Genomic DNA, 27,113 nt, shown 5'->3' on the forward strand with positions numbered 1-27,113 from the left:
ACCATGTTGATGACTTTCTTGATTTTGCTACCATGTATATCTTACTAAGTATACATGCTAACCAAATGTCTCTCAACTCCCTGATTTAATACAATGCTCACTTCATTCCCTGTCTATAAATACAGCCTCCTTACCTCACTCACAACACATCAAAGCCTCTCATCTTTGCTTAAGTTTTCTCTGTTTATTTTCTATTTGCTTTTCTTTCTAGTTGTGTTTTTTCTTTCTAGTTGTGTTTTTTTCTAGGAGTTTTTTTTTTAGCGTGGGTGGAAATTTTACAAGGATATGGGTTTTTTTTCGTGAACTGTAAAATCTTTTTCCTTTTGCATCTCATTTCCAGTTTTCCAATCACCACTATGTCTTTGCAAATATTTTTAGAAAAAGCTTACTGCAAAAGAAAAGGACCTAAATATCATATTTAACGAAACACTAAATATTTCAAAAAAAATTATCGAATTATATTTTAAAGTGTAAGAATCCGACCGCTATGCGTATCAAATTTTAGACATCACAGGCCTAATTTACTCTATACTATGATTTACTCTGCAGGAGCAGCGTGGAGCGCAGTCACCACTTTCGTTTGTTGGGTGAGGTTAAGTATGCTCATTTTTTAAATATATTTCTGCTTTTGCACTAGTTTGTTTAGTGTATAAATCTTTTCTCCAACTTATATTTGATTGTTTCAGGTGTAAACTGATGGAAGCGGTCTAATGTCCCGGCTGTTGTGAGAGGGACAAATCCTATGCATGACATGCTGTATCTGATGTGCTTGTGACTGAATTTATGGCGAAGCTTGATGATGACAACGTTGTGAGCAACGTGGACCTCACCAGCTTTAAAGATTTAGAAGGAAAGCGCAAAAAAGTAGGCAAGTATAGTATCCCACCGTCTCTGGTCTCTACTGCGGAGGATATCATCAAGGCCTATGCTGATATTACGAAAAATTGCAAATTCAGCCCTAGTATTATTGAAACTATTTATGTTTTGTTTGTGCTGGCATCAAAGAGATGGGTGGGCTGTCGCTTGAACAAGTTACCGAAGAGGTTATGTTGAGGTGGAGAGACGCAATCACGGATGCTATGAAACAGTTGAAGAAGATTGCTTATGGTTACTTTGACCACGATAGCTTGAAACAGAGGATGACAAATCTAAAGTCCAAAGAAGATGTCTTGAGAAAGGAGCTTGAAGGCCGTTAAAGCCAAAGAAGGAGACCTAAGATCTGAGAAATGCAAGGTGTGTCAGAATTTGCGGATTAATTTTTGACAAAACTGTCAGTGTCTTTTGATTAATTGGTCCTCTGTTTTTTTTTTTTTTAATTTTGAGTAATGTTGTGTCACATATCAGTGCTTTGCAGTAGAAGTTAAATCATTGAGTTGTAGGTGGAAAGTAAAGAAGTTGATACCAGTAAGAGTAGAGACTTAAGGCTGTTAGTTTTTTTAGAGAAATCTTCATATTTCTTTATTTTTTGTAATTTATTACTGTTATTAGTTTGCTGAGGAAAAGCAGCAAGACTGCAAAAGAGAAAGAAATTGAGGCTCTGATTTCTTGATTAGTTTAGATGCTTAGTCAGCGAACATAGTGCTGTTAATATCTGAAAAATCGATGTAAACGAATAGAACTGTTGTTTATATACATAGAGCATAACAGTTTGGTTTTTCAGGTGGAAAAGATTCTAATATTTGGTCTTTATCCTCAAATGGGATCCTGTCCCTTCTATCTGCCTTTTAAAATTGCTGTAGAGATGCATACTGGTGGTGACTACCAGATAAAACGAAATTGGGGTGTCTCGTTGCCAAAGTTGCATCAAACACTCTTTGAATTGCTACATATTACAGGATACTAACTAACTCTCTTTTGCTTCGGAGAAATATTGCTTGCTCTTGTAATATCTCTCCTGATTCTGACAATCTAAAGTTCATTTTCCTTAGGGATTGTTTCGGTAGCTTACTCTTTATGGGATATTCTTGGAATTCCAAACAGGGAATCTTTTCTTTTCCTCGTGTAAAGTCTTCGACTGGATGAACTCAATCCTCTCTCGTTTCTCTTCTCCTTTGGCATCCACGGACTACCTTGTTTGCCTGTGGTGGTTGAAATTTTGGAAATGGAGGAACTAAAAGAATATTTGAAGGATTAGCCGACCCAAACCTATTCAGATTCTCTCAAGTTTTTCCTCCTCAGTGGATTGAGTTTATCCACTCTGGTACAAAGAAGGTTTGAATTACCCCCTTGAGTGGAACTTGAGGACCACCGCACGGCGGCCATGATGGACACCTGAATGTGGAAGTTGAAGTTGAGGGTACTCTGGTGATTCATCTTATTCACAATGCTGATACTAACTTGCATCTTTAGGCTCCCGCCATTGATGATTGCAGGTACAGAGTTAGCTGACAGAGCTGCAGCTGCTCTGGCCATCAAAGAGACAGCCTTTTGATATTCTCTTGCAACATTTTCTGCTGTTCCTAACACTCTGTACAATTTGCAGGTATTAATGGGATTTCATCCCCAATTTAACATTTCGTACTTACAAATTTTCTACCTTACAATTCGCCTTATTTTATACTATTTACTTTCGAAGCGAAAACATCATACAAACGCCTCTGGTTGGGGCATAGTCTCCAATGGTCAGGTTTCTGTCACTAAATTATCCTCTTCGATCTATAAAACAGGCATACCAGTAGTTCTTACTGACAAAGCAGTTTGAGACAGTAATACTTATTATCTGATAACTTATTGCATTCATTCATGCTAATCTGAACTCCAAATTGAAAATTACAATAACAAATATCTGATAACTTCTTTCAGGCTCAGGGTGTCAGGGTGAAGCCCTTTTCTCGTTTGAATTCTGGAAGAGGACCCTCCCTAGAATTGGGTGGTGAAAACTGAAAAGGTACATCCCATAAAAATCAATACACCAGCAAGCCACAGTAATTCTAGAAATCCACCAAAGGTCTTCTAATCAAACAGCAAGAAAACTCATCCAGCTGCAGTATATAAAATTTTCAATTTTCAAAGTTCTTCCAATTGGCCCAAATTGCTGCAAAAGCTCACCTATAAAAGATGCAAAACCAGAAGCTTATAACAGCAGAAAACAAAAACCAAATGAAAGATTACTAGCAATTCAAAGTTTCAAACTTTCAACTTCATTAACAGTATTTGGATTAATGGGATGCACAGAAATCATTGTTAACCTTAAAATCCTACACATATTTTTGAGTTTGCAGTTCGATGCCCAAAACAGCTAACCAGATAATGAAGCCAATTGATGAAAAACATTATAGAGAAACTACAAATAAACAACAAAAAGAAATCAGAAACTAATTAACCCCATTAGCAGACACAGTTTCCCCCAGTATCTCCATAATCTGCTGCTGCATCAAGTCAGCCTTCTTAGCCACCAATTTAGCTTCTTCAACCTTTATAAATATCCACTCTTGATCCATCTGCCTCAGCTTCTCCTCTTCCAACCCCTTCATCCTCTCTTTCCACACCTCATTTTCAGGCAAAACCCTCGAAAACTCAGCCACCAAATAAGGAAACTTCTCCAAATTCCGCACCCAATTTCGCTCTCCGCTACCCGTTTCCTCTTCTACCTTCTCATTGTTCGTTGCGGATATTTTCTTGCCCCATATTCTTTTTGACAGCTTGAATATTCTTCGGTCGTGATGGGTTCTTACGAGGGACTTGTTTCTTGCATGTTTATGGTACTTGAGTCTCAGTCTACGGAGCTTATCGTTGATTTGGGAAGGAGTGAACTTGTAGTTGAGACGCTTGATGATGCGGTTGATTGTTCGGGTACCAACGGCTGTGATTGGTGGAGGAATGGATTTGGTGGCTCTGAACAAACATTTCAGAATCTGGATTTCGTCTGATTCGCTAAAAACTCTTGAGGACCTGCCGTTCGGAGTGGTGGAAGGAGGTGAGGTTGCCATGGCGAGACGGGAATCGGAAAGTTTTTGGAACTTTGAACGAAGTTCCAATTTCGTTGATGATTGGAATAGAGTGTATAACACATACAAAAGTGTTTTATGGACCGGGAACTAGCCTACTAAACCCAAACCTTTTAAACCCTTAAACCTTAAGCCCAATTAAACCCCAAAACCTTAAACCCATGAAACCATAAAAAACTCTTGAATCACCGAAACCCAAAAACCTTAAACCCTTGAACCACCCAAACCCTAAGCCCTAAATACAAAGCCCTATACCCTAAACACTAAAATCCTAAGCCAAAACCCTAAACCATTCAACTCTTAACTTAATTTGTGAAATGCATCTTTATATAAGTGGGTATAAAGTTTCTTGGCCAAAAAATTTTAAGGGGGGGGTGGCGGGGGAAGCTCTGAAGTTTGAGAGTTGAATTGAACTGTTGAAGTACTAAAAAGTACACATTTGAAGATTAAAATTAAAATCATACTAATTAGCACTGCCCATTTAATATGAACCTAAGGATTTAAAATTAAAATTAAAAATAAGAAATCATACTATTTGAAGAACTCTGAAGTTTCGACTTTTGGGCTAGGACGAGTATAAGGATTATCCTTTATGAGTGAGATTAGTTCACCTTGGTCCAGCCCATTTAAAATGGCTCTTTGACACCCATACGAGCTCACTGTCTCATGGCTGTCTGCCATCTCCAGGACTGCAATTCTACACCTGTGTCAGTTCAGTAATCACAGCGCTTCAAAACTCCATTCCTCCTTTTTTCTTGTCCTGTTCAGTCGAATTGAGAGTGTCTTAAACTCCCAATTCATTTCCATTCAGGTAATTAATTTCAGAGTCAACAACCCCCTTTCCCAAATGGGTTTCAAATAAATCTTGTTTAAATTTTCTTTCTTCCTAATTTTTTTAATTTATCTTTATCCTTAAAAAGCGATTTGTTTTCCTTGTTTTATGATCACTTAGTGATTCTTGAAGTGGGTTTTTGTCTGATACTTATATGCTTTGGTCATTTGAGAGCAATAAACTACGATAATTTCAGGCTTGGCTCTACGAGTTCGAATATGGTGTAGTTTTAAGTTGATTTCTTTGTATTCTTCTGCTTACTTTTCCGTTAGAATTTACAATAAAAAGATAAAAAAGAGAAAGCAAGTAGAACTAAAAGTTTTGGATGGTGAAAGTTAGTGTCTTGTAATGGAAATCCCCCATTTTCAGGACTGGTTGGGTGATCGCACGTTACAATTTCAAAAGGGTAGTAGTGAATTGTGGTAATTATGGTGTAGAAAGTTGCTGAGGCCAATTGTCTTAGCACATACAAGCATGCTTGCGCTGGAAGTTGAGGCACGCTTTGCGGGAATATTGGTAATCATTTGTATAAATCTTATGTGGACAGTGGAAAGTTTTGTGCTTCATGTGCCTGTGGTAATCAGCGGCAGTCAAGACCTGCTGAGCTAGTTTACTTAGAGTTGCAGGTTAGTCATTAGGAGTTGTTGTTAGCTTGTTGGTAACATGCAATGAGCTTATCAAGCTGGCACTTCTCTTGCTTCTTTAGATCAGTGCTTCTAATGCTCCTAAGAATGAACTCAGCTGTTCTAGTTTATAATTAGCCCTCGTTTGCTGTTTTATGGGTAGTTTGAGTTAGTATATGCAGTTCTTGAATATTACTTTATGGGTTAACATGTAAAATTTCATATTGATAATGGAAATGACAATAAGTTCTTTTACTTGTTAGGTCTCAGTTAATTGTTTTTAACTTCATTTGGAAAGTTGCAATGACACGAGCACGCAATGTTGTAGTTGCCGCTGGCTTACTAGCTTTTGCAGCTGCAGGCTTAGCATTTCCATTTTATATGGCGTAAGTATACTTCTTTCTATGACAATGTGTTGTTGTATAGTTAAGAACTATATTTGTCAACCTGCAAAAGTTGATTATGGGTTTTGTATCATCCAGGACATCTAAGGGACCTGTGATTGACTCATCTAAGCCACTTCCCCCACAGGCGACTTTCCGAGGGCCTTACATAAATACTGGTTCACGTGATGTTGGACCTGATCATCAGACTTACCCAAAGAAATGATTATTTTCCTGGAATAACTGGTGTTGGCTGTAAGTAAACTGTCTGCTCATTTGTGCACTGTGTGACTTGAAGATGTGTTTGAAATTGGGCACTCTTTTGGACTAATGGATGTCCCTTTGGATACTGGCCTAGAAATTCGCTTAGCTCCCCACAGCAAAATGAGTAATAGCTTGTTTTTTTTTACTCATGGAAAAAGTAGAGAATATCACATTTATTATTTTGTAAGAACTCAAATGTGAGAAGTATGACAAAATTATCAGCTTCTGCTTCCATTATCTGAAGTGGAATATAAAATTGATTGTGTGCAAGTTTTCCGGAATATTTTATGCTTGGAGGCGCCAGGATAATCTTGTCCCAGTGCACTTGGTAAGAGTTCCTATGGTTGCAGCTGATAGCTTGATCTGTATCCTTCAGTATACATTTAAATCAAAAACTTTGTTTTGCTTTTCTCTGTTGAAATCAAGGACATAACATGAATAGAAAAAGAGAAAAGATGGAAAAATTGAGCATTGAGCAACTGATGATGGGAGGCTTGTAGTGAATTTAAGTCATTTGTTATTTGGTGGCCTCCTGGTCTAACAATGCACCCAAAATGCCTGTTCTTATTTCTATTAGTGTGCAACTTTTAAATATTGCATTGTAGGTAAAAGTGCTCAAGGAGTTGTTTGCCCATTTGACTGATGCTACCCAGGTGTGTTTGATATTTATGGCCAAGGAATGGTTCACAATTTTTTTCAATCAATGTGTCCATAAAAAGCCTTCTGAGCTGATGAAGCCTAGGATTTGTGTGCAAGTTCTCTAAGGGTGGATAACTAATTATCTGCCTCATGCTCATGTTAATTTTGGAAGTTTCTGCTGATGCATTTTACCGTTGTGCTCTTGTCCATTTTAGAAGTTTCTGTGGATGCATTCTTGTTCCTTCAGGTTTTCTAGTTTTATACATACAAAGCTTGCCCATTCTGTCAATTTATTGCTTCACGGTTTGCTGCCTGTGCTCTCATCTTACTACCATCACTTCTTAAAGAGAAAATTGTGTATGTTGTTCTAACAACATTTATATCTTTAGTGAAAGAGGAAAATTATGCTAACCAATTCTTGTGAATGCCTTTGCATCGTATCATGGCTCATGGGGATCATTAGATCTCATTCTTCTGCTGAATTATAGATATAGAGTCATGAATCAACTGTTTGACTTTTTGGAGACTTTGTGGCATCAATTTATTAAATCAACATCTCACAGAAATTTTTGTTACCAAAATTTTCCTCAACACTATTCTAGGTGTTCCAACTCATCATTATTCTCCCTCTTTTATATGGTTCTTTTTTAGATGCTGATGATCCTTCCCCCACTCCTTTCATTTGCCTGTTCTTCATTAACATACCACTCTCTCTATAGTTAAGGCCATGCCTATATTATTTAAGTTATGCTCCAGGTAGTTTGGTGGATATGTTAAAGTAATCAATATCCATATCTAGGGCTTGAAGAGTTTTGTTTCCTTGGACCACTCATTTAATGTAAGTTATCAGTTATCAGTTTCCATTATTTGGTTTGTAAATTGCGTAGGCCAGAGGGAAGAAAGGTTATTTACCCTAAATTATTCTTCTGTTTATTTTGACTCCCTGAAAAACATCTTCAAGGGCTGTTTCACTTATGAAGTTTGCCAATTTTCTAGTGACATTGAATCCTTCCGCAGTGGAACTCCATTTCTGCTTTACTGCCAATGGGCACAATCTGCTTTATTTCGCTCTGGGAATGGATTGAACTTTGTTTTTGGTTGGGTATTGTATAATTTATGCTCTAATAATATAATTAAAAGACTAATGGGAGAGCAATTATATTTGTTTGTGTTTACAGAAAATAACAAGGGCAGCAAAAAGAGTCAAATAAGAAAAATGTCAGGGTGCTCAACTTCACACGTGCCAAAACGACTCAGTTTACGTGTCAAATCTTTCCTTCTACCGACGCCACGTAATTTGGAACTATTGCCGTTAACAGCGTTAAAAGTTGTGGCTGTAATGCCATATCGGATGCAAACAGTCTTTTGGTCAGTATCCCAAACGGCTAATCACCTGTAAGTTCCATTCCAACAATGGCAACAAGTCATCCAAGTGCCACACACCATCACGTGTCTTCATCCATTGGCTGTTGGCAAAAGCCTAGCAATGAGAGAAAGCACAGGATACTTCCTCCCAGCGCGACTTCAATGGTTTTAGAGCTTTCGCTGTTTGGTCTTAAAACCGAAGACATTTCCAGACCCACCATTGCAAACTTGCACGCAAGCTTCTCTTTTTTTTTTTCTTTTTCTCATCTTTGCTTAAAAGGAAAAAGAACCCAATTTTTCTTTCTTTTAAGAGTCTCAAATCAATTAAAGAAGCTGGAATTCTAGCACGACCTAAGAGGAGAAAACATCAGTAAAGGTAGAAGAATGGCTGTTTTTCTAGCTACTACTACTTCCACTGCCAATATAGCAGCTTCTTTTATTGCATCTTCACAGTCAAGCAAAAGCCATCCTTTTATATATCGAAGGAAGAACCTTACTCCAAGGAGAATTACGAAGCTTACACCTTTAAACGTGGCAGCTCCTCCATCATCATCAGCAGCATCACCAACTTCAGATCAAAAACTAGAGGAAGAATATAAAGTAGGTGATGAGTTTGGTGAAGAGAGTTCAGAGGCTAAGTTTTCATGGAAAGATCATTGGTACCCGGTTTCCTTGGTTGAAGATTTGGACCCAACCTTACCAACCCCATTTCAGCTTCTGGGTCTTGACTTGGTGCTTTGGTTTGATAAAGGAAGGAACGAATGGGTTGCTTTTGATGATAAATGTCCCCATAGGCTTGCTCCTTTATCTGTAAGTTTCTTAATTCTCTGTTTTAATCAGACCCTGGTTGCCACTTATTTGGTTTTTAATAAACATGAAGAATTTGGATTAAATTTCTATTTAACAATATAGTGCGTACAACATTTAAACTTTTTTAAGCCTTCTAGTCATTTTGTAAAATTGGTTTTAGAATTCAATATAGCCCATATTATTTATTGGACACTCTATTGGTTTCTTTGAATTTGCAGGAAGGACGGATAGATGAAAATGGCCACTTGCAATGTTCGTATCATGGATGGTCTTTTGATGGATGTGGATCTTGCACTAGGATACCTCAGGCTGCCTCTCAAGGTCCTGAAGCTCGGGCAGTTCAGTCTCCAAGAGCATGTGCTACTAGGTTTCCCACAATGGTGTCTCAAGGCCTGCTTTTTGTATGGCCTGATGAGAATGGTCAGGAAAGAGCTAGTGCAACTAAGCCTCCAATGTAATTGACAGCTAATTTTTATTTCTGTTAATGGTTCATTTACTAGATCAAGTACTGGACTAGATGATCTGGGTGAATATCTTGATGAAACATCATTGCTATGGTTAATTTTCAGGTTGCCTGATGACTTCGAAAAGCCTGAGTTTGCAACTGTGAATATTCAGCGTGATCTGTTCTATGGCTATGATACCCTCATGGAGAATGTCTCTGATCCTTCCCACATTGATTTTGCTCATCACAAGGTACTTTTACTAGCTTTACAATATTTAGTTGATTTACATGGGTTAGATGCTATTACAAGATGCATCAAGCTATAGTGTAGACGATATTGAAAGATTCATTATTTCCAAGTGAAACAAAGTGTTGTGCAGCATGCCATGGTCTTGTGGATGGCACATTTCCTAGCTAGGTTAAAATTTTATTTTTGGTGTATTTTAGTATAAAGCAGATGGCAAGCTAATAGTACCTGGTCAGCAATTTGTTCTGATGTTGAGGGACCAAGTAACTTTTGAGATGAGGCTTCCTTGAAGTTTTAAGTTTTATTTTTACAAACAAGCTTTTCAAGATTGGGGTTTTAACCCCTGAAAATAAAAAAGTTATAAGCTTAAAATATCTGTGTATGCCTGTGTAATTTCTTGCTTTCTACATATAATTAGGTTAAATTGAGATCAAAATCTTATATGCATATTTCAAACATCTCTTTTGGTACTAGACCAATTTTTCAATTTTCTGTACCGATTTGGCAATATATAATTTTGAAACACACTAGTTCTTATAGGGTTTGTAATGTTGTTTTAATCCCTAGTCTTAGTTGTTGGAAACGAATAAAGTTGCGAAATGTAATACATCCATTGCTGACAACATTTTTGCTCCATTCAACACAGGTTACAGGGAGGAGAGACCGAGCCAAACCTTTGCCGTTTAAGGTGGAGTCTAGTGGCCCCTGGGGCTTTGGTGGATCAAATGAGGGTAATCCAAAGATCAGTGCTAAGTTTGTTGCACCATGTTATTATATGAATAAGTAAGTTAATTACCCTTTTTTAAGATTTAAAATTTCAATGCATGGTTGACGAACTTCTTTTTCATGTTACTGAAAAGTTTCATAAATTTGATATTTGTATGTCAGGGCATACCCCATAGCATTATCAAGAATTTATTTGGTATCTTGTGCTGAGACATATGTTTCAAAAACTGATCTAGGATTATTCTTAAAACACTTCCTCATGCCAAAAGTTATTGCCAAAGGCTTGCCTTTCAAAAAATTTCTTTTAAGTCTATTCTGCCTTTCTAGTCTGCTGCACATCTTTCAGATGCATAATCAATTTTATTTTGATAAAGATGACCTAATTGCTTTCACACTGATTGCAGCTTAGGTCAGCTAATGACTTATTGTTTCTTGTATTATTGTCCTTAAAATATTGTTGAATATCTTTCAAATTTATCGTACTTGTGCCATCTTTCCCCACAGAATAGAGATAGACACAAAGCTTCCGATAGTTGGTGAGCAGAAATGGAAGATATGGATATGTTCATTCAATGTACCAATGGCTCCAGGGAAGACACGATCAATTGTTTGTAGTGCTCGGAACTTCTTCCACTTTACAGTACCAGGACCTGCCTGGTGGCAGGTGAGCACTGTTTCATTGCGCTCATATGCACATGTTTATGTGTGATGTTGCAGTTATATGGGGATCTTTACTCCTATTTTCTTTTATGACCTTACTCCTTTTCGACATAAATTATGCTTGTAGCTTATTTCAAGGTCAATGCGGGCTATTTTATTGTTTTGGTTTCTTTGAAATATACAAAACATTTCGTAATCTGGTGTTAGAATTACTTGAACAGAGCCATAATCTGAGATTTTTCTTTCAAATGGGAATGAGTAGATCTGTGCCTGAGGAATTGTAATGTGCTAGGAAGTTTTGGATGAGAAATCACAGATTCATAAGGATGTCTTCATGAACAAAAGACTGGGGTATGCTAAATTGAAAGATTAACCAGAAACTTTCCCCTCATCTGCTTGCTGTAGCTAATGATAGGGTTAAGGTCATCAAACATCTAGGTTCCTAATCAGAGCTTCACATTAAGGGAAAAGCCTTGATGTAAGTACTCAAGTTATGCTATGCCACATTCTGTATAAATTATTGAGTCTCATTTGTGGCTTCTCGTGTCAGGTGGTTCCTAGATGGTTTGAACATTGGACTTCAAACAAGGTCTACGATGGAGACATGATTGTACTTCAAGGACAAGAAAAGATCTTTCTCTCAAAGTCAATGGAGAGTTCAGAAGATATAAACAAGCAGTACTCGAAGCTCACATTTACACCCACACAAGCCGACCGCCTTGTCCTGGCATTCCGAAATTGGCTGAGACGTCACGGCAACAGTCAACCTGAATGGCTCAGCTCCAGCCCCCAGCAACCTCTCCCATCAACAGTATTATCAAAACGCCAGGTAATACAAACTTGTAACTTACCGTACTGATACTCACAACAGCTTCTTTGGGCATATTCTTAAAATTTTCCCTTTATCATTTGCAGATGTTGGATAGATTTGAACAGCACACTCTTAAGTGTTCATCATGTAAACAAGCTTACACATCATTTCGAACATGGCAAAAGATCCTAATTGGCGCAACTGTTGCATTTTGCGCAGTAGCCGGCATTCCTTCCGATATCCAGTTCCGGATCGTTTTAGCTGTGCTTGCATTGGTTTCTGCTGGCTTGGCATTCGCATTGCATGAAATACAAAAGAACTTCGTTTTTGTTGATTATGTACATGCTGAAATTGATTAGAACAAGTTCAAAACTTCGGATTGTATTTTGCAGTGTAAGCTGAATGTTAAAATACTGAGAAATTTAGTGTATATAGAAAGAAATTAGAGTAATTTGAAAAGATTAGCAAATTTCCATTTAAGCTCTGGAAATTACAAAAGACACAAAATTAAACATACTAATTTTTACAAAGTTAAAAACCAAGTAAAACCCCCAAACCACCTTTACCCCCAACCTAAGAACTAGTAAACTTAGTGACAGCCTTTGTCCCTTCCGAAACAGCGTGCTTAGCCAACTCTCCAGGCAGAACCAACCTCACAGCCGTCTGAATCTCGCGAGAAGTAATCGTCGGCTTCTTGTTATAGCGAGCGAGCCTCGCGGCTTCCTGAGCGAGCTTCTCGAAAATGTCGTTGATGAAACTGTTCATAATCCCCATCGCCTTGCTCGAAATCCCGATATCTGGGTGGACTTGCTTCAAAACCTTGAAGATGTAGATCTTGTAGGTTTCCACGCTCTTCTTGGCTCGCTTCTTTTTCTTGTCGCCGGCTTCTTTGGGGAGTTTCTTCTCTGCGCGAGGCTTTTTCTCGGCGGCTGGGGCCTTCTCGGCCTTTTTCTCTTCCGCTGGCTTTTTCTCGGCGGGCTTCTTCTCGGCTTTTGGTGCCATTGGTAATTGATTTCAAGGACTTGTTAGGCTTTTAGGGAAGGATATTAGAAAATGTTGTGATGGAATGAGGAACACAGGAACTGAAACGTAATATATAGGGAAGAGGGGTGTCATTCGATTTGTTGGTTTTGGTGTGCGAGGATCGGTGACGTGGAAAGTGCCGGCCGTTGGATTTAGGAGGATGGGATTGGACGGAGAGGATTGGGTCTTGTCGTCTTCCTGGTTTAAGAATTTAAGCGGGATTTTGTTTCGTTCCCGTTTTTTAATTTTGTGCCAAATTTTCAATGTTTCGCGGGTAAGAGTGGTGGCTTTGTGTGAAGCGAACCGTAAAGGAGATGAAAATACGAGAACCAGTTTTATGTCTCCACGTGGCGTGTGAAGAAACGTTTTCTCGCCTTACCACAGAAAAATACGTTTCTTTCTTATTTTTCAGCTTTTTCCATAAACATTTTTTTACCTTAAAGGGTAATCTAATTAATTTTCTCCCATTTAGTTGTTTTTTTATTTTAATTATTATTCTCACCAAATTTAAGAAAATTTAGTAATGACAATTTATTATAATCAACATCCTAATAAGTGCATATAAACACTTTTTAATCTATTTTCCCCTCTTATTATAAACATAAAATTAATAGTTAAATTTTTACCAAAAGATTGATTCAATTAATAAATTTATGTTTAACTGGATGTAAGTGATTTTGGATTTAAAATTTAATGAGAAACTCCTTGTTGGCACTAATCTTGAGTAGATAATAATTTTTATGAGAATCTATACATCTTATTTTGGTTAAGAAATTGAATAATTAATTCATTTATTTTGGATTTTTGAAAAAAATCAATATTTAGTATTCTTTGACGATAATAAACATTTACTCATAGTATTTGAGGTAGGTCATATTAATCTTTGCATTTATGATTCAAATATATAAGTTGGTATATTTTTAAACTTAAATGTTATATCTATTCATACGAAAACTTATAGTTTTTCATATAAAAAATTGTGATTATTGAAAAGACATGTCAATTGAAAAATTATTTTTTATAGTGTGGTTATTAAATTATTAGTGGTTTTTTATATAAAAAATTATAGTTTTTAGTAAAGTGATATTTGAAAAAACACTTCTAAATTAAAAGATTATAAAATAATTGAAAAACACCTCTACTTAAAAGTTATAACTTTTCATATTATTACTTAAAGGCTATGTCTTATGTTATGAATTGTTATCATTTAATAAAGTAATTATTGGAACAATACATTTATTCAAATGTTATGTCTTATAACATGCAAAGATATGTTTAAGACATAAAAGTATCATAATGAAAAAGTTGTGTCTTTAAAAATGAAGCACTTGCAAAATTTGTATAAAGGACTTGTTGACAATCATTTTGACATATAACAAGGCGAGCAAAAAAAATAAGAACAAGAGAATGTGTTTTGTTTTGAAAAAAAATTTAGAAAAAGGTATAAATATTTTGAGTTCACACCGTTTATCAAAGTATACAAATTTCTTATAATATACTTGTTACAGAAAATAAACTCTAAGATCAAACAATTTTACAATCCTTGGATGCGTTTAGCAGTCTACTATAATAAATGTAAAATAAAATTAGATGTCTATTTCATTGTGTCTAAAACTATTCGCATAGATCAATTTTACACACCGAGTGATGGGAATAAAATAAATTTTAAAGATAACATTTACAAAAACATACCTTAAAGTTAATTTTTTTTTTAAATTCTAACTAAACTCCATTTTTAACAACAATATATACATGTTCGCGCATACATAAGTAAGAAAGTCTCTATAAAAGATTTGACTTTGTTCATGTCCAGATAAAGATTAAGCCATTAATCCTATAAATAGCAAAAGCTTCATGGGACATATCGAAAACTAAACATTAATTCTTAAATATTCATAACAATTCTATCATGGAATTAATTCCTTATAATATACATTAAAAATCGAGATCCTTTTTGTTGAATGATTTCTTCGCAATCACTATATTGCTAGCTAGTGATGAAAGTTGCAGAAAAACTAAAGGATATTAACCAGTAGTTAAAATATTTGTTATTTTAGAAATATTTTATCTTGAAACTTATTCTTTGATAATACATTTGAATTTTATTAAATATTTGATTAGATTGAAATTATTATTGTTTAAATATTCTAAACAATACTCGTTAAATACATGAATCCATTTTATTATCCGACTAAAATAAATCTAAAATCAATTTTTATATGTATTATTAATGAAAATTGAATTAATAAATTAAAAGTAGTTCATATATAAAAATAAATTAAAGTTTAAAATCATATTTATAATGGGATAATGGGTATCTTAAAACTATTACTCGAATCTAATTATAAGATACCGTGATCTTACTTAATTGAATCGAAAAATGTAAAATATCTAATTACAAATACCCATTAATATGTCTAAAAATTTTAAATTTGATCATGTATTGATAATATATCCATGTGACAAAAAATGGCCAACATATAAAGTTTCCATAGATGATTTGGGATCGAAAACCTTAAAAATAATCAAGCATACTAATTACTCACAACCCTTAGATGACTCAAAACAAAACATTAATCCAAAAAAATCTACTAGTAATTAATAATGTCCGTGAACTCAAAATGAAGAAAGAAAATAAAATGTGAAGTAGCTTTACCAAGGCCAACTCTGCCCTTCTTTATTAGTAATATTAGAAATGAAGCAAATTAATTCATTAACATCAAATAATTTACTTGGGAAAAGTCATAACAATTAAGATTAAAAAAATTATAGTCCTGATCAACTTCTCATTGCAGTAATAACAGATAACCACAAGTACTTTGGTGCTTGTAATGGCATAGAACTCCTTATATAGTCTCTTGAAAGCATTGGCTATTATAATATAACAAAAAGTATCATAAGGTTAAATGGAAAATATGGAAATTAAATACATATATATAGTGTAAAAAGGTGATTTAGTTACCCAAGTATACATTATAACGATGGATGTGGTTACCTATACATATATAAACTCGATAAGGCCACAGGTTTCAATTACTTAAATTTCAAAACTATCATAACTATATATATAAAAAAAACAAAATATTACTACTATAAATTCTATACATGGAATTCAATGTTTCAGTTAAAACTCAGAACTGAAAATATGGGGAGGAAAACTACAAGAAAATTAAAGTAGGAAAAAGAAACTGTGATATACAGGGTACATATATATAGCTCATGGCAAAATGTATGATGCTTTCGAATTCTTCTTTACAGACATTAACATGCTGCCTCAAAAATGTATATCGAACTCCAATCCTTTGGAGCAAGCCTTGAAACAAAAAGAGAGACCGCAGTCCATACAGATGCGCTCTCCGTACAGGTTCTTGCTTCATTATAGTTCATCCCTTATGAATATATATATATATATATATTTATATAGACAGCGCATGGTTAAAACTTAAAACCCAATTTACTTAGAACGTGAGTTAATTAACTTCAAACCAGGTATTTTTTATTTGTGAAAGAATTATATATATATATGTGTGTGTACGTATGTATACAAGCTAAAATGCAGGAGTCTGCAATAATATTTTAGCATTTCCATTTGTTTCACTACAAATGTAACAAAATATACAAATGTTTTGATTTCAAAGTTCTGATTGTTTTGTTATTTCGTCATTTACATTAAATACAGAAGAGAAAAGCATGAATCTAATAGTATTATTTATATGCAAGTACTTCATCTTACCTATCATCTAGTTGCCTACTGGTGGGTTGGAGTTCGAGCTTTGCTGGCTTTGTCAAAGGAGTAACAACTGGACTGTGCCCAACAAACAAAGCAACGTGACCCATTAGCTTATCTTTCCTGGAAAATGTGGTACCGCAAGAACATTGCCACTTGAGATCACCGCAGTGCTTTTCATGAGTCCGGAGATCCGACAGCACTGAGAATTGCTTGCTGTTGCACCGCTTGCAAACATACATCTTGGGGCAATGGCTCCTCTTGTAGTGATTCTTCACGCAAATCATGGATTTCAGTGGTTGGAATTTGGCATGTTTCTGGTTCCACCTACAACCTTCCTGCGGACATGAGTATTTCTTAGGCAAATCCATCGAACAGTTTGATCCCGTGGCACTTCCCTCATGATGTATCTTCATGGGGTTAGTCAAAGCTGCAGTTGTCTTGTATTCATCACCATGAGCTCTCATGTGCATTCTCAAATTTGCGTCTCGCTTGAACCCTTTACCACAAACTTGGCAGTAATGTGTGTACTTAGCTAACAAGTCCGCAGCATCCACTTCAACTATATCATAATTCTTCATTGAAATCCCTTGCGACCCTTCACTAATTTCGCTTCTTCGAGGCAATTCTTGCCTAATTTCCAGCTTATCATCATTGCTAACAAGCAAACTTCGACGACTGTTGTTGTTGTTGTTACGATTATTGCAGTGATCACTATACCAGGTAATAGTTTCAGCACTAGAATAAAAGCCTTTTCCTCTTTCTTGAAATATGTTACCAACACAATTACCATGACTAAAGTTTGGTTGCTGAGATATCCCATTATTATCAGGAACCCTAACTTGCTGCTGGTGCAATTGATCAGTTGTGCTATTACTGTTACCTGCTGAAGTGGTTCCAAGAGCCATTTGCTGGCAAATGAATATCATCGAAGACGCTGTTACAATGATTTCTTGAACCAAAGAACCCATGCTTGCTATGGCTAAAGTCGTTGACTCAGGGTGGGCTTGATCTGGAGCGATAAGGATGCTAACAAGCGATTGGACCTGATGAACTTTATCTTTCAGGAGGGAGAGATTATAGAGGAGAGAGCTCGAATGAGCCTCTGGGCCTGAACCTGCTTCAAGGGGAGATGGAACAATGTCTTCAGCCACAGGATACATTGGCAAACATTCTGATGCATTGGGGAAACATGAAGCCGCCCCTGAAATCATTTTCAAACTCTTCGCTTACTAGCTATCGGCTGCCTCAAGTCGTCTCTGATGGTAGTTTTATCTACCTTTGGTTGGATTTGAATGGCACATTTCTAAAAAGCTTGTTTTGTGGGTAAGATTGATTATATAGGAAGAGGTACGTACAAGAAAGCCTTTTCGTTCTTGGAGAAGTGTGAAAACAAGCATAACATTTGTTTAAGAAATTAAGACATGGACAAAGAGAGAGCTGCTAAGTCAACTAAAGAGCTTCAATTCATCCCCAGTTAAGACCTCCCTCACATATTACTAATCTCGAACTATGACAACACTTAAATAGAGAAAAAGTCCATGAGAAAGTTGGCAAACATTTTCATATTTAGTATTATATTAAACCAAAAGAAACCAAATTAACCCTATTGCTCTCATGAATTTATTAGCAATATTTTGTTTACATGTAGGACAAATTGGTTTGCGTCATATCAATCTCTTATCTCTAGTTCTCCAATAAAAAGCAGATTTTTTACTCTTGTATGTCAATCTCTCACGCATGACTTGAAGTATTCAAATTGCTGAAGGTTACCCAATATGATAAGAATAAACCCCTGCCTCCTTTATATTAGCCATCAGTCATGAGCTCTTTCCTCAGGATATTGAAACTCTAGCGAGTGTAAATAAAGGGAAAGAAATAAACTAATGAAGAACGGTTCATTTAATCAATCCAGACAATGAAACAATAAACAAGCTAAATTTCTCGTTTTTGTTGTCTGTTCATACATGGCATTGAGCAGGAATCTCAGTAAGGTATGTTGAAGTGGCATATATATTAGACTCCAATAAGCAAATTTGAGTGGCTGTATTTGCTTGCAATATAAATGTGTATATTAGTAATAATCACACCTTGGATGATCAGCTTAATAATATAGATTCTCTGCTTCTGTTCATTAAGCTATGATGTTTGACCATTTCTTTTAGCTATAGCGATAATATTTAATTAATTGAGTAGGTAGATAGAGAAAAGTACATTTAAATGAATTATATTATTTAATCATTACATTAATATTGTAAATTATGAAACTTAACCACATGGTATGATAGAACTAGGTTTGGAAATTGATAATTAATCCATGATATATATATATATATATATCTTTAGGAGAAGTTTATATTTTTTTTTCAATCACTTCTCGACTTATCTCAAGGTTCTGATTTTTTTTTTAAAAGTAATTTCATATATAAGCTAAAAAAACAATGATACATGGAATATCGATTCGAATATGTTGTTATGAGTGCTTTTAGCTAGGACTATTTCACTATCCTTATTATATATTTTAACGTTCCGCGCTCAGTGCTTTACTGCTTGTTATTAATCTAAATTTTTATTTTAATACTTCATTTGCCATTTCTATTTTGTATTAATTGTTTCACCTGGGAAAGAATTTCTCTTCGTGATTAATAAGGTGAACAAAATAAACCTGAGTGAAATAATCAAGCATGTTTAATTAACTGTTGATGGCTTGTCAATGTGAAAATTAAATTTTGAATTCTAAGGGGCCGGGTCTGGTCGGTTCTTTGAACTCAACCAAAATAAATGGGAGGAAAATTAGTGCCAGCAACTTGGTCACGAGGTATGGACTTTGAACCTAAATTGTAGCTAGCGGTCAATGATTTATTTTCTTCAGACCTAATTATTTAGGTTTCCTTAATTATAACCAGAGTCAACTTAAAATGTTGGGGTCTAGCCCATCTTTAAATACTTTCATAATATTAGCAAACCACTTTCTCTTCCAAACAAAAAAAAAAAAAGATTAGCAAAGCAATGTAGTCCAAGTCATGTAGAGATCCAGAGATAAGACAAGCCTTATCAGTTTGGGGTCATAGATTCTGGTGGAGTTTCAACTGGACAGGGCATGTTTGGAAGTCGATGGAAGGTGCAGGTACCAAATAAAAAACTAAACGTCAAGCTTTCCTTTTCGGGTAAATACATATTAAAGAAAGTATCAAAGTAATACAGTTGGCTGAAGGATTTTGGGAAACTTTAAGAGGAGCCCATGTCCAGCCACGTCGATGTTGCTTCGCAATGCATGGATTTTGAGAAGCAAGGTTGTTGGCGGCTGTCTAAATGATATATTGTAGTATATAATACACTAGTATTAATGAGATTAAGATTGCATTAATCTCAATTTATTTTTTCAAATAATAATAAATATGTTAATTAACATCATATTTATAACCAAAGCTCTTTCAGTTTGATTTGACAAATTATTTTTTTTCTCATGAATTTGTCTGTATTTTCAAATAAGAAAGTAGGATTTCAAAGTATCCTTGTTTTATTATGTTGTTAATTTCAAATTCAATCAAGAGCAATAAAACTAAGATGATCACAGTCTAAGCAACGTCGAGTAAACATATAAAGTTGAAAAAATATTTAAAAGATTTTTAAAATTAAATAACTTGTTTGTATATTTCGAAAACTTTATGTTACTAAATTCATATTAAAAATAATCTTAAGAAGTAATGTTTAAAACACAATTAATTAAATTAATGTGTGATAGTAACATTATCAAGAGAAAATAAATCATACCGCAATTAACCCCTCTAAAAACATCAAAATTACCCGTAACAATGTCAAAAAAGGACTCAAAAATAAAGACAATATTATAATTAAGGTTTATTTTTGATATATTGTTATTGTATAATACCTATATATTATCACTTAACTGTAACATTTCATAAATGTGTAAAGATAAAGTTTAAAAAATCTTTCAAAATAAATATTTTTAACATTATTAGTATTTAATTTTTAAACTTTCAAACTTTTAAATTTATTTAATAGCAAAGTGATAACATTTGATTTCCATATGTTGACACTGTATAAAATATAAATATTATATTATATAGATTTTATTAATTTTAAAATATTTATGTGACGTGTTTGTAATTTGGGTTTGGGTGTTTTAACAGTTACATTTTTTAGGACTTAAATATGGCACAATTATTATTATTAAATGATTACTCCAATCTTAATACATGTTGGCAAATTGGCTTGTTAGATTTGAATAGTTTATATCTATGCCACGTGCTTGATTTTAATAAATAATTAAAAATTTTAAATGGCCAATTGTTTATTCTTTTGGGTCATGGGACAGTTGGATCAACTCATGGGCCTCTTAGAAGCAGAGCTAGATCAAGTCAAGTCAACCACGTCAGTTAATGGGTTATCCAGCAGACTGTTTTCAGCCCGTTTAGGCTTGTTAACAGAGACAAGACTCAAAGACCATTTGAATAAAACGCAAAAATTACTACGTTCCTATAAAACGATGGAATATGAAACGCAAAACGGTGGCCTAGAGTGACTACGAAGAAAATGCAGTAACAGATAAGATTACAAAGTGGGGGAGGGACAAGAGCAGAGATAAAAGAGACTGAGCTTTTCTCCAGGGCGTGGCAATGGCAACGGCTACAGCAGCATCTACTCTCTCATGGCTTCACAGCTTTGGAGGAACCCAAAAAGAGAAAACAAAAGATTCAGACAGAAACAGGGTCTTCGTGGTTTTTGCTCAAAAGAAAGCTAAAAGGACTCGAAAGGTAAGCAAATTGTTTCGTAACATGAAATTATGTTTCTTTTTTTTTTTTTAATTTAGTAAGCTGATTGGGTGTTGGTTAATGTTGGGTGCAGATAATATTGAAGGAGGATGTGGAATACCTAGGAAAGAAAGGGGAGCTTTTGGATGTGAAAGCTGGGTATTTCAGGAATTATCTTTTGCCTATGGGAAAGGCCCAGATTATCACTCCTGTTTTGCTTAAGTATTGTCTAACCTTAATCTTTTTTTTTTTTTGAATTTTTGTTTCTTTTCTTGATTTTTGAATAGTATCCAACTAGGAGTTAGAAGGAAGTAAGATGAATTTGATTTGGGAGTTTAATAAACATACCTTTTGTATAACTGGGAGAAAATGTACCTTACATATGATTTAGAAAATAATTGATGCTTTTTTTTTTCCAGGGAAATGAAAATGGAGGAGGCACGAATTGAAGCAGAGAAGCAACGGGTAATTTAGTGGTACTTGTAGTCATTACTGTCTTCTTCGTATTTAACAATTTTGAATATTCGATGTTTGGGTCATCTCCTTTTCTGCTTTTTTGTTTTGGTCTGTAATCCCACTAGGGCACTGCACATCTTAATGATTTGAGGCTGAAAGCAAGTTTGCAATGTCAAAATAGAAACTTCCCTGATTGAGGTGACGCTTGTGTTAGTATGTGTTTGTGTGTTTGTCCTGATGGTATGAAGTAAAATCATACAGGATTTCTTTATGGTGTAGAGTGTGCAGTTCAATCAAACACTAGATTTATCTGTTCCAAGCTGGTATGCAAGGAACACAATATACTGATGTTACTGTTTTTCTGCTTGCCATTTGTGGTTTTAGTAGAGGAGATTCTAATCATGTTTGTGCACTGAATCTTGTTAGATAATCTTGTTTTACTGCAGGTAAAAGAAGAGGCACAACAACTTGCTCTAATATTTGAAACTGTTGGAGCTTTCAAGGTGAAGCGGAAAGGTGGTAAAGGAAAGCAAATTTTTGGAAGGTTAGTAGGTTCCAACTCTACGATAAGCAGTTAATATTTTTGTTGTTTGCTTATCATATTTGCTCTCTGACTTTCACTTTTTTTTGTCAGTGTCACTTCTCAAGATCTTGTAGACATTATCAAGGCACAGCTTCAAAGGTACAATCATCAATCTTTGTGGGTTTTAGATTTAAAAATTTGTTAACTTCTTCTCCTAACACAAGCTTCGTAACTCTGCAACTTATTCAGTAAATTTGTAACATTAGTTGCACTGAAAAAAATTCAAGCAATTTGCCTAATTGAGTCCTAGCATTCAAATTTATGCGTATGCCCCATTACAATTCTTAACACACATCTCCATCTGCTGATACAAGTTACAGAATACAAATGAAGCTGACAAACTGTTCCATAAAGTTTGTTTGGTCCCATTGATAGATGCAACATCATGAACCTTTTTCATTATGACAAAGAATTATAGTCTCCTTTAAGTTTCAGTGTTTCGCCTTTAGTAAATATGTTAAGAAAGTTGATTTCTGCGTGTATTCATGGTTAGATGATCTGCCACCAATTGGATATTATTATCCTGTTATTTGAATGGGTATATGAATCTTACACAAGAACCCTTTCTAAATGGAAATCTCTAATCAACCAGACCTTTTGAAACCCTAGTAAATAGTAATTAAGAAATGTGAGATAAAAAATTCCTATTCCGACGTGTACTCCTCCTGACAAAATTTCCTTATGTACCAATCTAGTTGCTTAATTCTGAACTCTTTTATTGATTTGTAGGGATGTGGACAAACGAATTGTTTCTCTTCCAGAGATCAGGGAAACAGGAGAATATGTCGCAGAGCTGAAGCTCCACCCTGAAGTTACAGCTCAAGTGAGACTAAATGTTTATGCTAACTAAGGACAAGTCCCTTCTGTGCATCTCCTCTTTGGATGGGCAACTTCTTTGCCACTCGCATCAGTCTAAGGCATGTGAGCATCTGATAATACAATTCTTTGAAATAGTGGGGGTAACTTTTCCTTGCAGCTTGTCAATAAAGGTTAAGGAATTGATCTTAGGAAGAACTTTCCTTGCATTGGTTCTCTTACAAAGTTCTGCTCTTGGTACCTAGTCTCTGCCAAGAATGACACAACTTGACTTTTGATTGGCATGTAGTTTAGGCTGAGAATTTAAAGAAGATAAAATTTTTGCTCTTAGATGTTCAAAGAGAAGCGGAAATTACCCAAGAAAAAGGATTAGGTTTGATTAAGTTTCATGAGGTTTTCACTAAAGGTTTTGTATAATTCCAAATGGAGTGAATGAGTTTCACAATGCTGAATTCTTTACTGTTTGATTGCAGGAGGTACACGATCAAGGCAAGTTCAAATGTTGCCCGTTGGAGAGTGACAAGTGTGTAATTTTTGTGTGTACATGTATTAGCTGTATTAATCATAGCAGAGCAGTTTTTATATTTCTTTTTTCCAGGTTTTTTATTATTCTCTTGTAGAATGTATTGATCTTTTGAAAATTATTCATATATTGCCTTGTTTCATCTGGAAAACAGCTTCTCTCTGTGGTTCTCTTGGGTTGCACATGCCAAACTTTCTCTGATCTTTATTGATGCTTTTTGTATGCTTATGCCAATATATCGGAGCTTGAACCCTTGGGCTTGGCTGACGTGGTGAGGGTGGGGTGTGAAAACAGAGGGGGCAGTTATGATCAATCCTGCAAAGCCATTCACCCCTATTGACAGAACAGTCATAACTTTACACCTTTGCTTAAATTTTCTCATGCAAATGTCTCCTAATTTAGAGTTGCAAGCAGGATGGAATAGCCAAACCAAGAATACGACTATTTCATCTAAGTCCATGTCCGTTTCTTCCGTACTAAATATATCAGACAATAGCTAGTCTGAAATTGGAGGTGAAGAGAAGAATTTCTTTGGTTGCGTAACTAATAGGACAGTGAACATGCGTGAACTGGTGTTATTGGACTGGGTCCAACTATCAGAGCCAAAATCCTTTATGGCTCAAAAAAGGGTAAAAGGATTTGTTGCTGCCCAGGATCGAACTGGGGACCTTCAGTGTGTAAGACTGATGTGATGACCACTACACCACAGCAACATATGCCTGGGAGTTTCTGTTTCAATCTATATACTGTGATACGAGATGGTCAAATTATTTCCAGCAAAAACTAATTTGCTGATTTGATAGTATAAGGTGGATTTCAATTTTTTTGTTTATAAAGAAATTTGAATCCTACTTTTTAAACAAGAATCATGTATCAACCAATAAGTCAAATGTTCAAGTGCTTACTAGCTTTAACACAAATTTCAAATTAGCAATAGGATCGACCACAACCTAATTTTCCTTGTATGAACATTTAAACATTTGGAAACTGTTATAATCTTCATAAACCATCTTCATCTTTGCATTTAATACAAGAATTTAAAGTCAAAATATTTCATAACTCATTCAGGTAGGAAAGTATAATTAGCTAGCTAAATGGGATGAGATTGATCACAAATCAATTTCCCATAGTTTTGAAAACACTTCTTCTTAAGCAAAACTTTTACTTGAAAAGAGTGACTGATGTGTTTTAATTACATGCCTTTATCTGCATGCATGGTAAGCATAAATAAGTACTCATCACTTTCCCTTCACACATAGTTTTCATTTGGTAACTACCATGACCTTGAAGAAACCTAACTGAACCAAATCTGTATATGAAGCACATTAGGTAGGCAACATCTCACCAAAAAAGAAAGACTAACCACACAAAAAATTTATAGTGAAGAAAGCCTAATTGAATCTAACCCATGATGTATTAGTATGATACATGTGAAAATTAACTAAACCTAATTGATTTGGTTGATTGTGTTGGACTCAAACCCAAGTTTATGGAAGTTGGGTGATCAGCCAAGTGATTGGATGGATCGATAGAAGTTAGAAGTTTGTTTAGCGTTATTGTTACTAAGAGGGATAACCGGCAAATACCAAAATCACACCAAGCTTAGTTATTATTGGCTTAAGTTGTCACAGTTAGCAAACACCTTGGAGCTTTGGTCCCTTTCAGCAATACAATGACTAGGCCACAACAACACAGGGAAAGCAGCAGAAAAGCTCAAAGCCTAGAGATTTCGATAGCCATCCAGCTGTGAAGTTGGAGGCCACGCCACTTCAAGATATACGAACTGTCCACATGCCACTTTGTTATATTCTCTTAGTGTGATTGGCTACCGTTAACTCTGGTTATTAGCCTAACAAGCTTCCAGGGTGGATTGCATGGTAGCCAATTAGGCATTTTTCTTTTTTTTGCTATATGAGGGGTTCTTTGCAAAGCTTTCAACTTGTAATTGCAATCCCATAATCAATACATTTAGCCAGCTAGCAGTAGTTTGAGATTATATTGCTAACGATCTCGATGTTGAATTTATTTGATTCATTCAAAACAAGTTGTGTTTAAAATTTTAAATTGAATAAATTCAGTTCACATTAAACTCGAGATTTTATTGATATAATTAAGTTTTGAGATTTGGCTGGCATGTATTTAAAACATGATAACATGTGTAGGTTCTTGGCTGAAAAATTTTGGATAAGAATTTCTTAATACATATATATAAGGGAAAGAAAAAGACTTGGAAAAGCATTATTGCTGTTGAGACATTTTCTCGACACAAAGCTAGTTTTAGGTTCCTTTGAGTTGTTAAGTGGCCAATGAAGAGAACCTTTCAACAAAACCAAGCAAAGTAAGCATAAAAATATTATATGGAGAGTGTTATTAGCACTTTGTTTAGAGCATATAGAATAATTAGAAGAGAATATTGGGAGGTTGCATGACAAGGCAACTCTCCCCCCACTACATGTGCAAATGTCAATGATGATCTCTCTCTCTCTTTGTATTTGGACATCTCACGCAAGTGTCCACATGCTTCGCTTACCAACATTCACCAAAACGTGCACATAACAAACTCCATTTACACACAAGTGAGTGTGAGTGAGTAAATTAAGTCACCCCTTTTGTTTTCTTCTTTCTTGTTTCTCAATGATAAGCCATGCTTTACTCATGTTATACTCCAAGACAAATTTTTACATTTAACGAGTCTAAGAGTTTTACTTATTCTACATAAATTCAATTTCGTGACGCATAATTCTTTTTTGGATTTTAAATTATTTACTGGAGATACGTATTTAAATTTTTCGATATCTTTATATGTAAAGATTTCAAAGTAAGTAATTAGTGTCTTCTTAGGGAATATCAATGGCATGGATCTGGACCCCATTGGATGATTGGCAATTTAGTTAAGTTGCTTGCAAAGTAAGGGATGTTACAGTTGGTTAATTAGGTGTAACGGGGGGTAGACTTAGAGCTAAGAAAGCAAGATAGACCATTAAAAAAATAATATATATATATATATACACACACAAAAAGAAATATAGAATAATGATATTAATGAAGGAAGGAGAAAAAAAATGTAGAGATACAGATGGGTACATATGGCTAAGGGCAGTTACCAACTCAGCTTGCTATATCCATTTATTCCTTGTCATTTAATGAAACAGACTGTGGGGTGAGAGAGTGAGGGAGAAAGAAAATAAAACAAAATTTAAAAGAGTATTTTTAGCTTTATTATAACCAAAAAAAAGAACACAAAGGGGAAGAGAACCTAATCCACGACTTTTGGTTGTGGTGTTGGTGCTGCCAAACCCTAGATAGCCCAACCCTCCCATATTTCTTGTGTGTCTCCTCTCTTTTTAGTGTCACACATCGCTCTCTTCCCACTAGGAAAAGAACAATAACTGAAAACAACATAAAATTTTAATGGGGGAAAACTTATAGAAACCTCATAAAGAAAAAAAATAAAATAT

At 35.1% G+C, this 27,113-nt stretch overlaps 6 protein-coding genes, 1 non-coding gene and 1 pseudogene across 12 annotated transcripts; 4 read left to right on the forward strand and 4 right to left on the reverse strand.

Moving 5' to 3' along the window:
• Positions 1–750: 750 nt before the first annotated feature.
• LOC149527461 (uncharacterized) lies at positions 751–1,386 on the forward strand (annotated as a pseudogene).
• A 1,463-nt stretch (positions 1,387–2,849) lies between these two features.
• On the reverse strand, positions 2,850–4,017 carry LOC110411785 (putative transcription factor At1g61730). Its single transcript, XM_021422077.2, has 2 exons — positions 3,324–4,017; positions 2,850–3,048 (listed from the first exon to the last, which is right to left on the reverse strand). Exons 1-2 carry the CDS (start codon positions 3,927–3,929, stop codon positions 3,007–3,009), a joined length of 648 nt encoding a protein of 215 aa, XP_021277752.1. The 5' UTR covers positions 3,930–4,017; the 3' UTR covers positions 2,850–3,006.
• Positions 4,018–4,569: 552 nt separating this feature from the next.
• Positions 4,570–7,663, forward strand: LOC110411787 (uncharacterized). Of its 5 annotated transcripts, none has more exons than XM_021422083.2 (4): positions 4,570–4,758; positions 5,149–5,405; positions 5,673–5,788; positions 5,885–7,663. In XM_021422083.2, the coding sequence occupies exons 3-4, from the start codon at positions 5,706–5,708 to the stop codon at positions 6,009–6,011; spliced, it is 210 nt and encodes a 69-aa protein (XP_021277758.1). In that variant the 5' UTR covers positions 4,570–4,758; positions 5,149–5,405; positions 5,673–5,705; the 3' UTR covers positions 6,012–7,663. The 5 variants fall into 5 exon arrangements, with proteins under 5 accessions (XP_021277758.1, XP_021277759.1, XP_021277756.1 ...); XM_021422081.2 differs by having other exon boundaries at positions 4,571–4,758; positions 5,666–5,788; XM_021422082.2 differs by having other exon boundaries at positions 4,571–4,758; positions 5,327–5,405; positions 5,666–5,788.
• A 616-nt stretch (positions 7,664–8,279) lies between these two features.
• Positions 8,280–12,173, forward strand: ACD1 (Pheophorbide a oxygenase family protein with Rieske 2Fe-2S domain-containing protein). The gene is made up of 7 exons (XM_021422076.2): positions 8,280–8,863; positions 9,082–9,317; positions 9,433–9,559; positions 10,202–10,338; positions 10,786–10,945; positions 11,492–11,770; positions 11,857–12,173. The coding sequence occupies exons 1-7, from the start codon at positions 8,438–8,440 to the stop codon at positions 12,109–12,111; spliced, it is 1,620 nt and encodes a 539-aa protein (XP_021277751.1). The 5' UTR covers positions 8,280–8,437; the 3' UTR covers positions 12,112–12,173.
• Positions 12,174–12,203: 30 nt separating this feature from the next.
• LOC110411786 (histone H2B.2-like) lies at positions 12,204–12,830 on the reverse strand. The gene has a single exon (XM_021422078.2). It carries the CDS (start codon positions 12,752–12,754, stop codon positions 12,326–12,328), a length of 429 nt encoding a protein of 142 aa, XP_021277753.1. The 5' UTR covers positions 12,755–12,830; the 3' UTR covers positions 12,204–12,325.
• Positions 12,831–16,359: 3,529 nt separating this feature from the next.
• Positions 16,360–17,814, reverse strand: LOC110412718 (C2H2 and C2HC zinc fingers superfamily protein). Its single transcript, XM_021423330.1, has one exon. It carries the CDS (start codon positions 17,714–17,716, stop codon positions 16,505–16,507), a length of 1,212 nt encoding a protein of 403 aa, XP_021279005.1. The 5' UTR covers positions 17,717–17,814; the 3' UTR covers positions 16,360–16,504.
• Positions 17,815–21,025: 3,211 nt separating this feature from the next.
• On the forward strand, positions 21,026–24,428 carry RPL9 (ribosomal protein L9). Of its 2 annotated transcripts, none has more exons than XM_021422913.2 (7): positions 21,026–21,280; positions 21,372–21,499; positions 21,697–21,742; positions 22,180–22,277; positions 22,368–22,415; positions 23,046–23,237; positions 23,606–24,428. In XM_021422913.2, the coding sequence occupies exons 1-6, from the start codon at positions 21,143–21,145 to the stop codon at positions 23,164–23,166; spliced, it is 579 nt and encodes a 192-aa protein (XP_021278588.1). In that variant the 5' UTR covers positions 21,026–21,142; the 3' UTR covers positions 23,167–23,237; positions 23,606–24,428. The 2 variants fall into 2 exon arrangements, with proteins under 2 accessions (XP_021278588.1, XP_021278589.1); XM_021422914.2 differs by having other exon boundaries at positions 21,124–21,280; positions 23,046–23,233; positions 23,606–24,423.
• TRNAV-UAC (transfer RNA valine (anticodon UAC)) lies at positions 24,296–24,368 on the reverse strand. The gene has a single exon. It is a non-coding gene; the product is annotated as a tRNA-Val (tRNA).
• Positions 24,429–27,113: the final 2,685 nt, after the last annotated feature.

This window comes from Theobroma umbraticum, unplaced genomic scaffold, assembly GCF_002168275.2.
Source record: "Theobroma umbraticum cultivar Fairchild unplaced genomic scaffold, ASM216827v3 scaffold_95.0, whole genome shotgun sequence".
Lineage (NCBI taxonomy): Eukaryota > Viridiplantae > Streptophyta > Magnoliopsida > Malvales > Malvaceae > Theobroma > Theobroma umbraticum.

Bases quoted from the DNA above. Each gene is read 5' to 3' on its own strand.
- LOC110411785 (XM_021422077.2), bottom strand. From the start codon at position 3,929: ATGGCAACCTCACCTCCTTCCACCACTCCGAACGGCAGGTCCTCAAGA. The intron at 3,049-3,323 runs GTTAATTAGTTT...CATCTTTTATAG, and splicing joins AAACTGTGTCTGCTAATGGG to GTGAGCTTTTGCAGCAATTT.
- LOC110411787 (XM_021422083.2), top strand. From the start codon at position 5,706: ATGACACGAGCACGCAATGTTGTAGTTGCCGCTGGCTTACTAGCTTTT. The intron at 5,789-5,884 runs GTAAGTATACTT...TGTATCATCCAG, and splicing joins GCATTTCCATTTTATATGGC to GACATCTAAGGGACCTGTGA.
- ACD1 (XM_021422076.2), top strand. From the start codon at position 8,438: ATGGCTGTTTTTCTAGCTACTACTACTTCCACTGCCAATATAGCAGCT. The intron at 10,339-10,785 runs GTAAGTTAATTA...CTTTCCCCACAG, and splicing joins CCATGTTATTATATGAATAA to AATAGAGATAGACACAAAGC. The intron at 10,946-11,491 runs GTGAGCACTGTT...TTCTCGTGTCAG, and splicing joins CAGGACCTGCCTGGTGGCAG to GTGGTTCCTAGATGGTTTGA.
- LOC110411786 (XM_021422078.2), bottom strand. From the start codon at position 12,754: ATGGCACCAAAAGCCGAGAAGAAGCCCGCCGAGAAAAAGCCAGCGGAA.
- LOC110412718 (XM_021423330.1), bottom strand. From the start codon at position 17,716: ATGATTTCAGGGGCGGCTTCATGTTTCCCCAATGCATCAGAATGTTTG.
- RPL9 (XM_021422913.2), top strand. From the start codon at position 21,143: ATGGCAACGGCTACAGCAGCATCTACTCTCTCATGGCTTCACAGCTTT. The intron at 21,743-22,179 runs GTAATTTAGTGG...GTTTTACTGCAG, and splicing joins TTGAAGCAGAGAAGCAACGG to GTAAAAGAAGAGGCACAACA. The intron at 22,278-22,367 runs GTTAGTAGGTTC...TTTTTTTGTCAG, and splicing joins GGAAAGCAAATTTTTGGAAG to TGTCACTTCTCAAGATCTTG.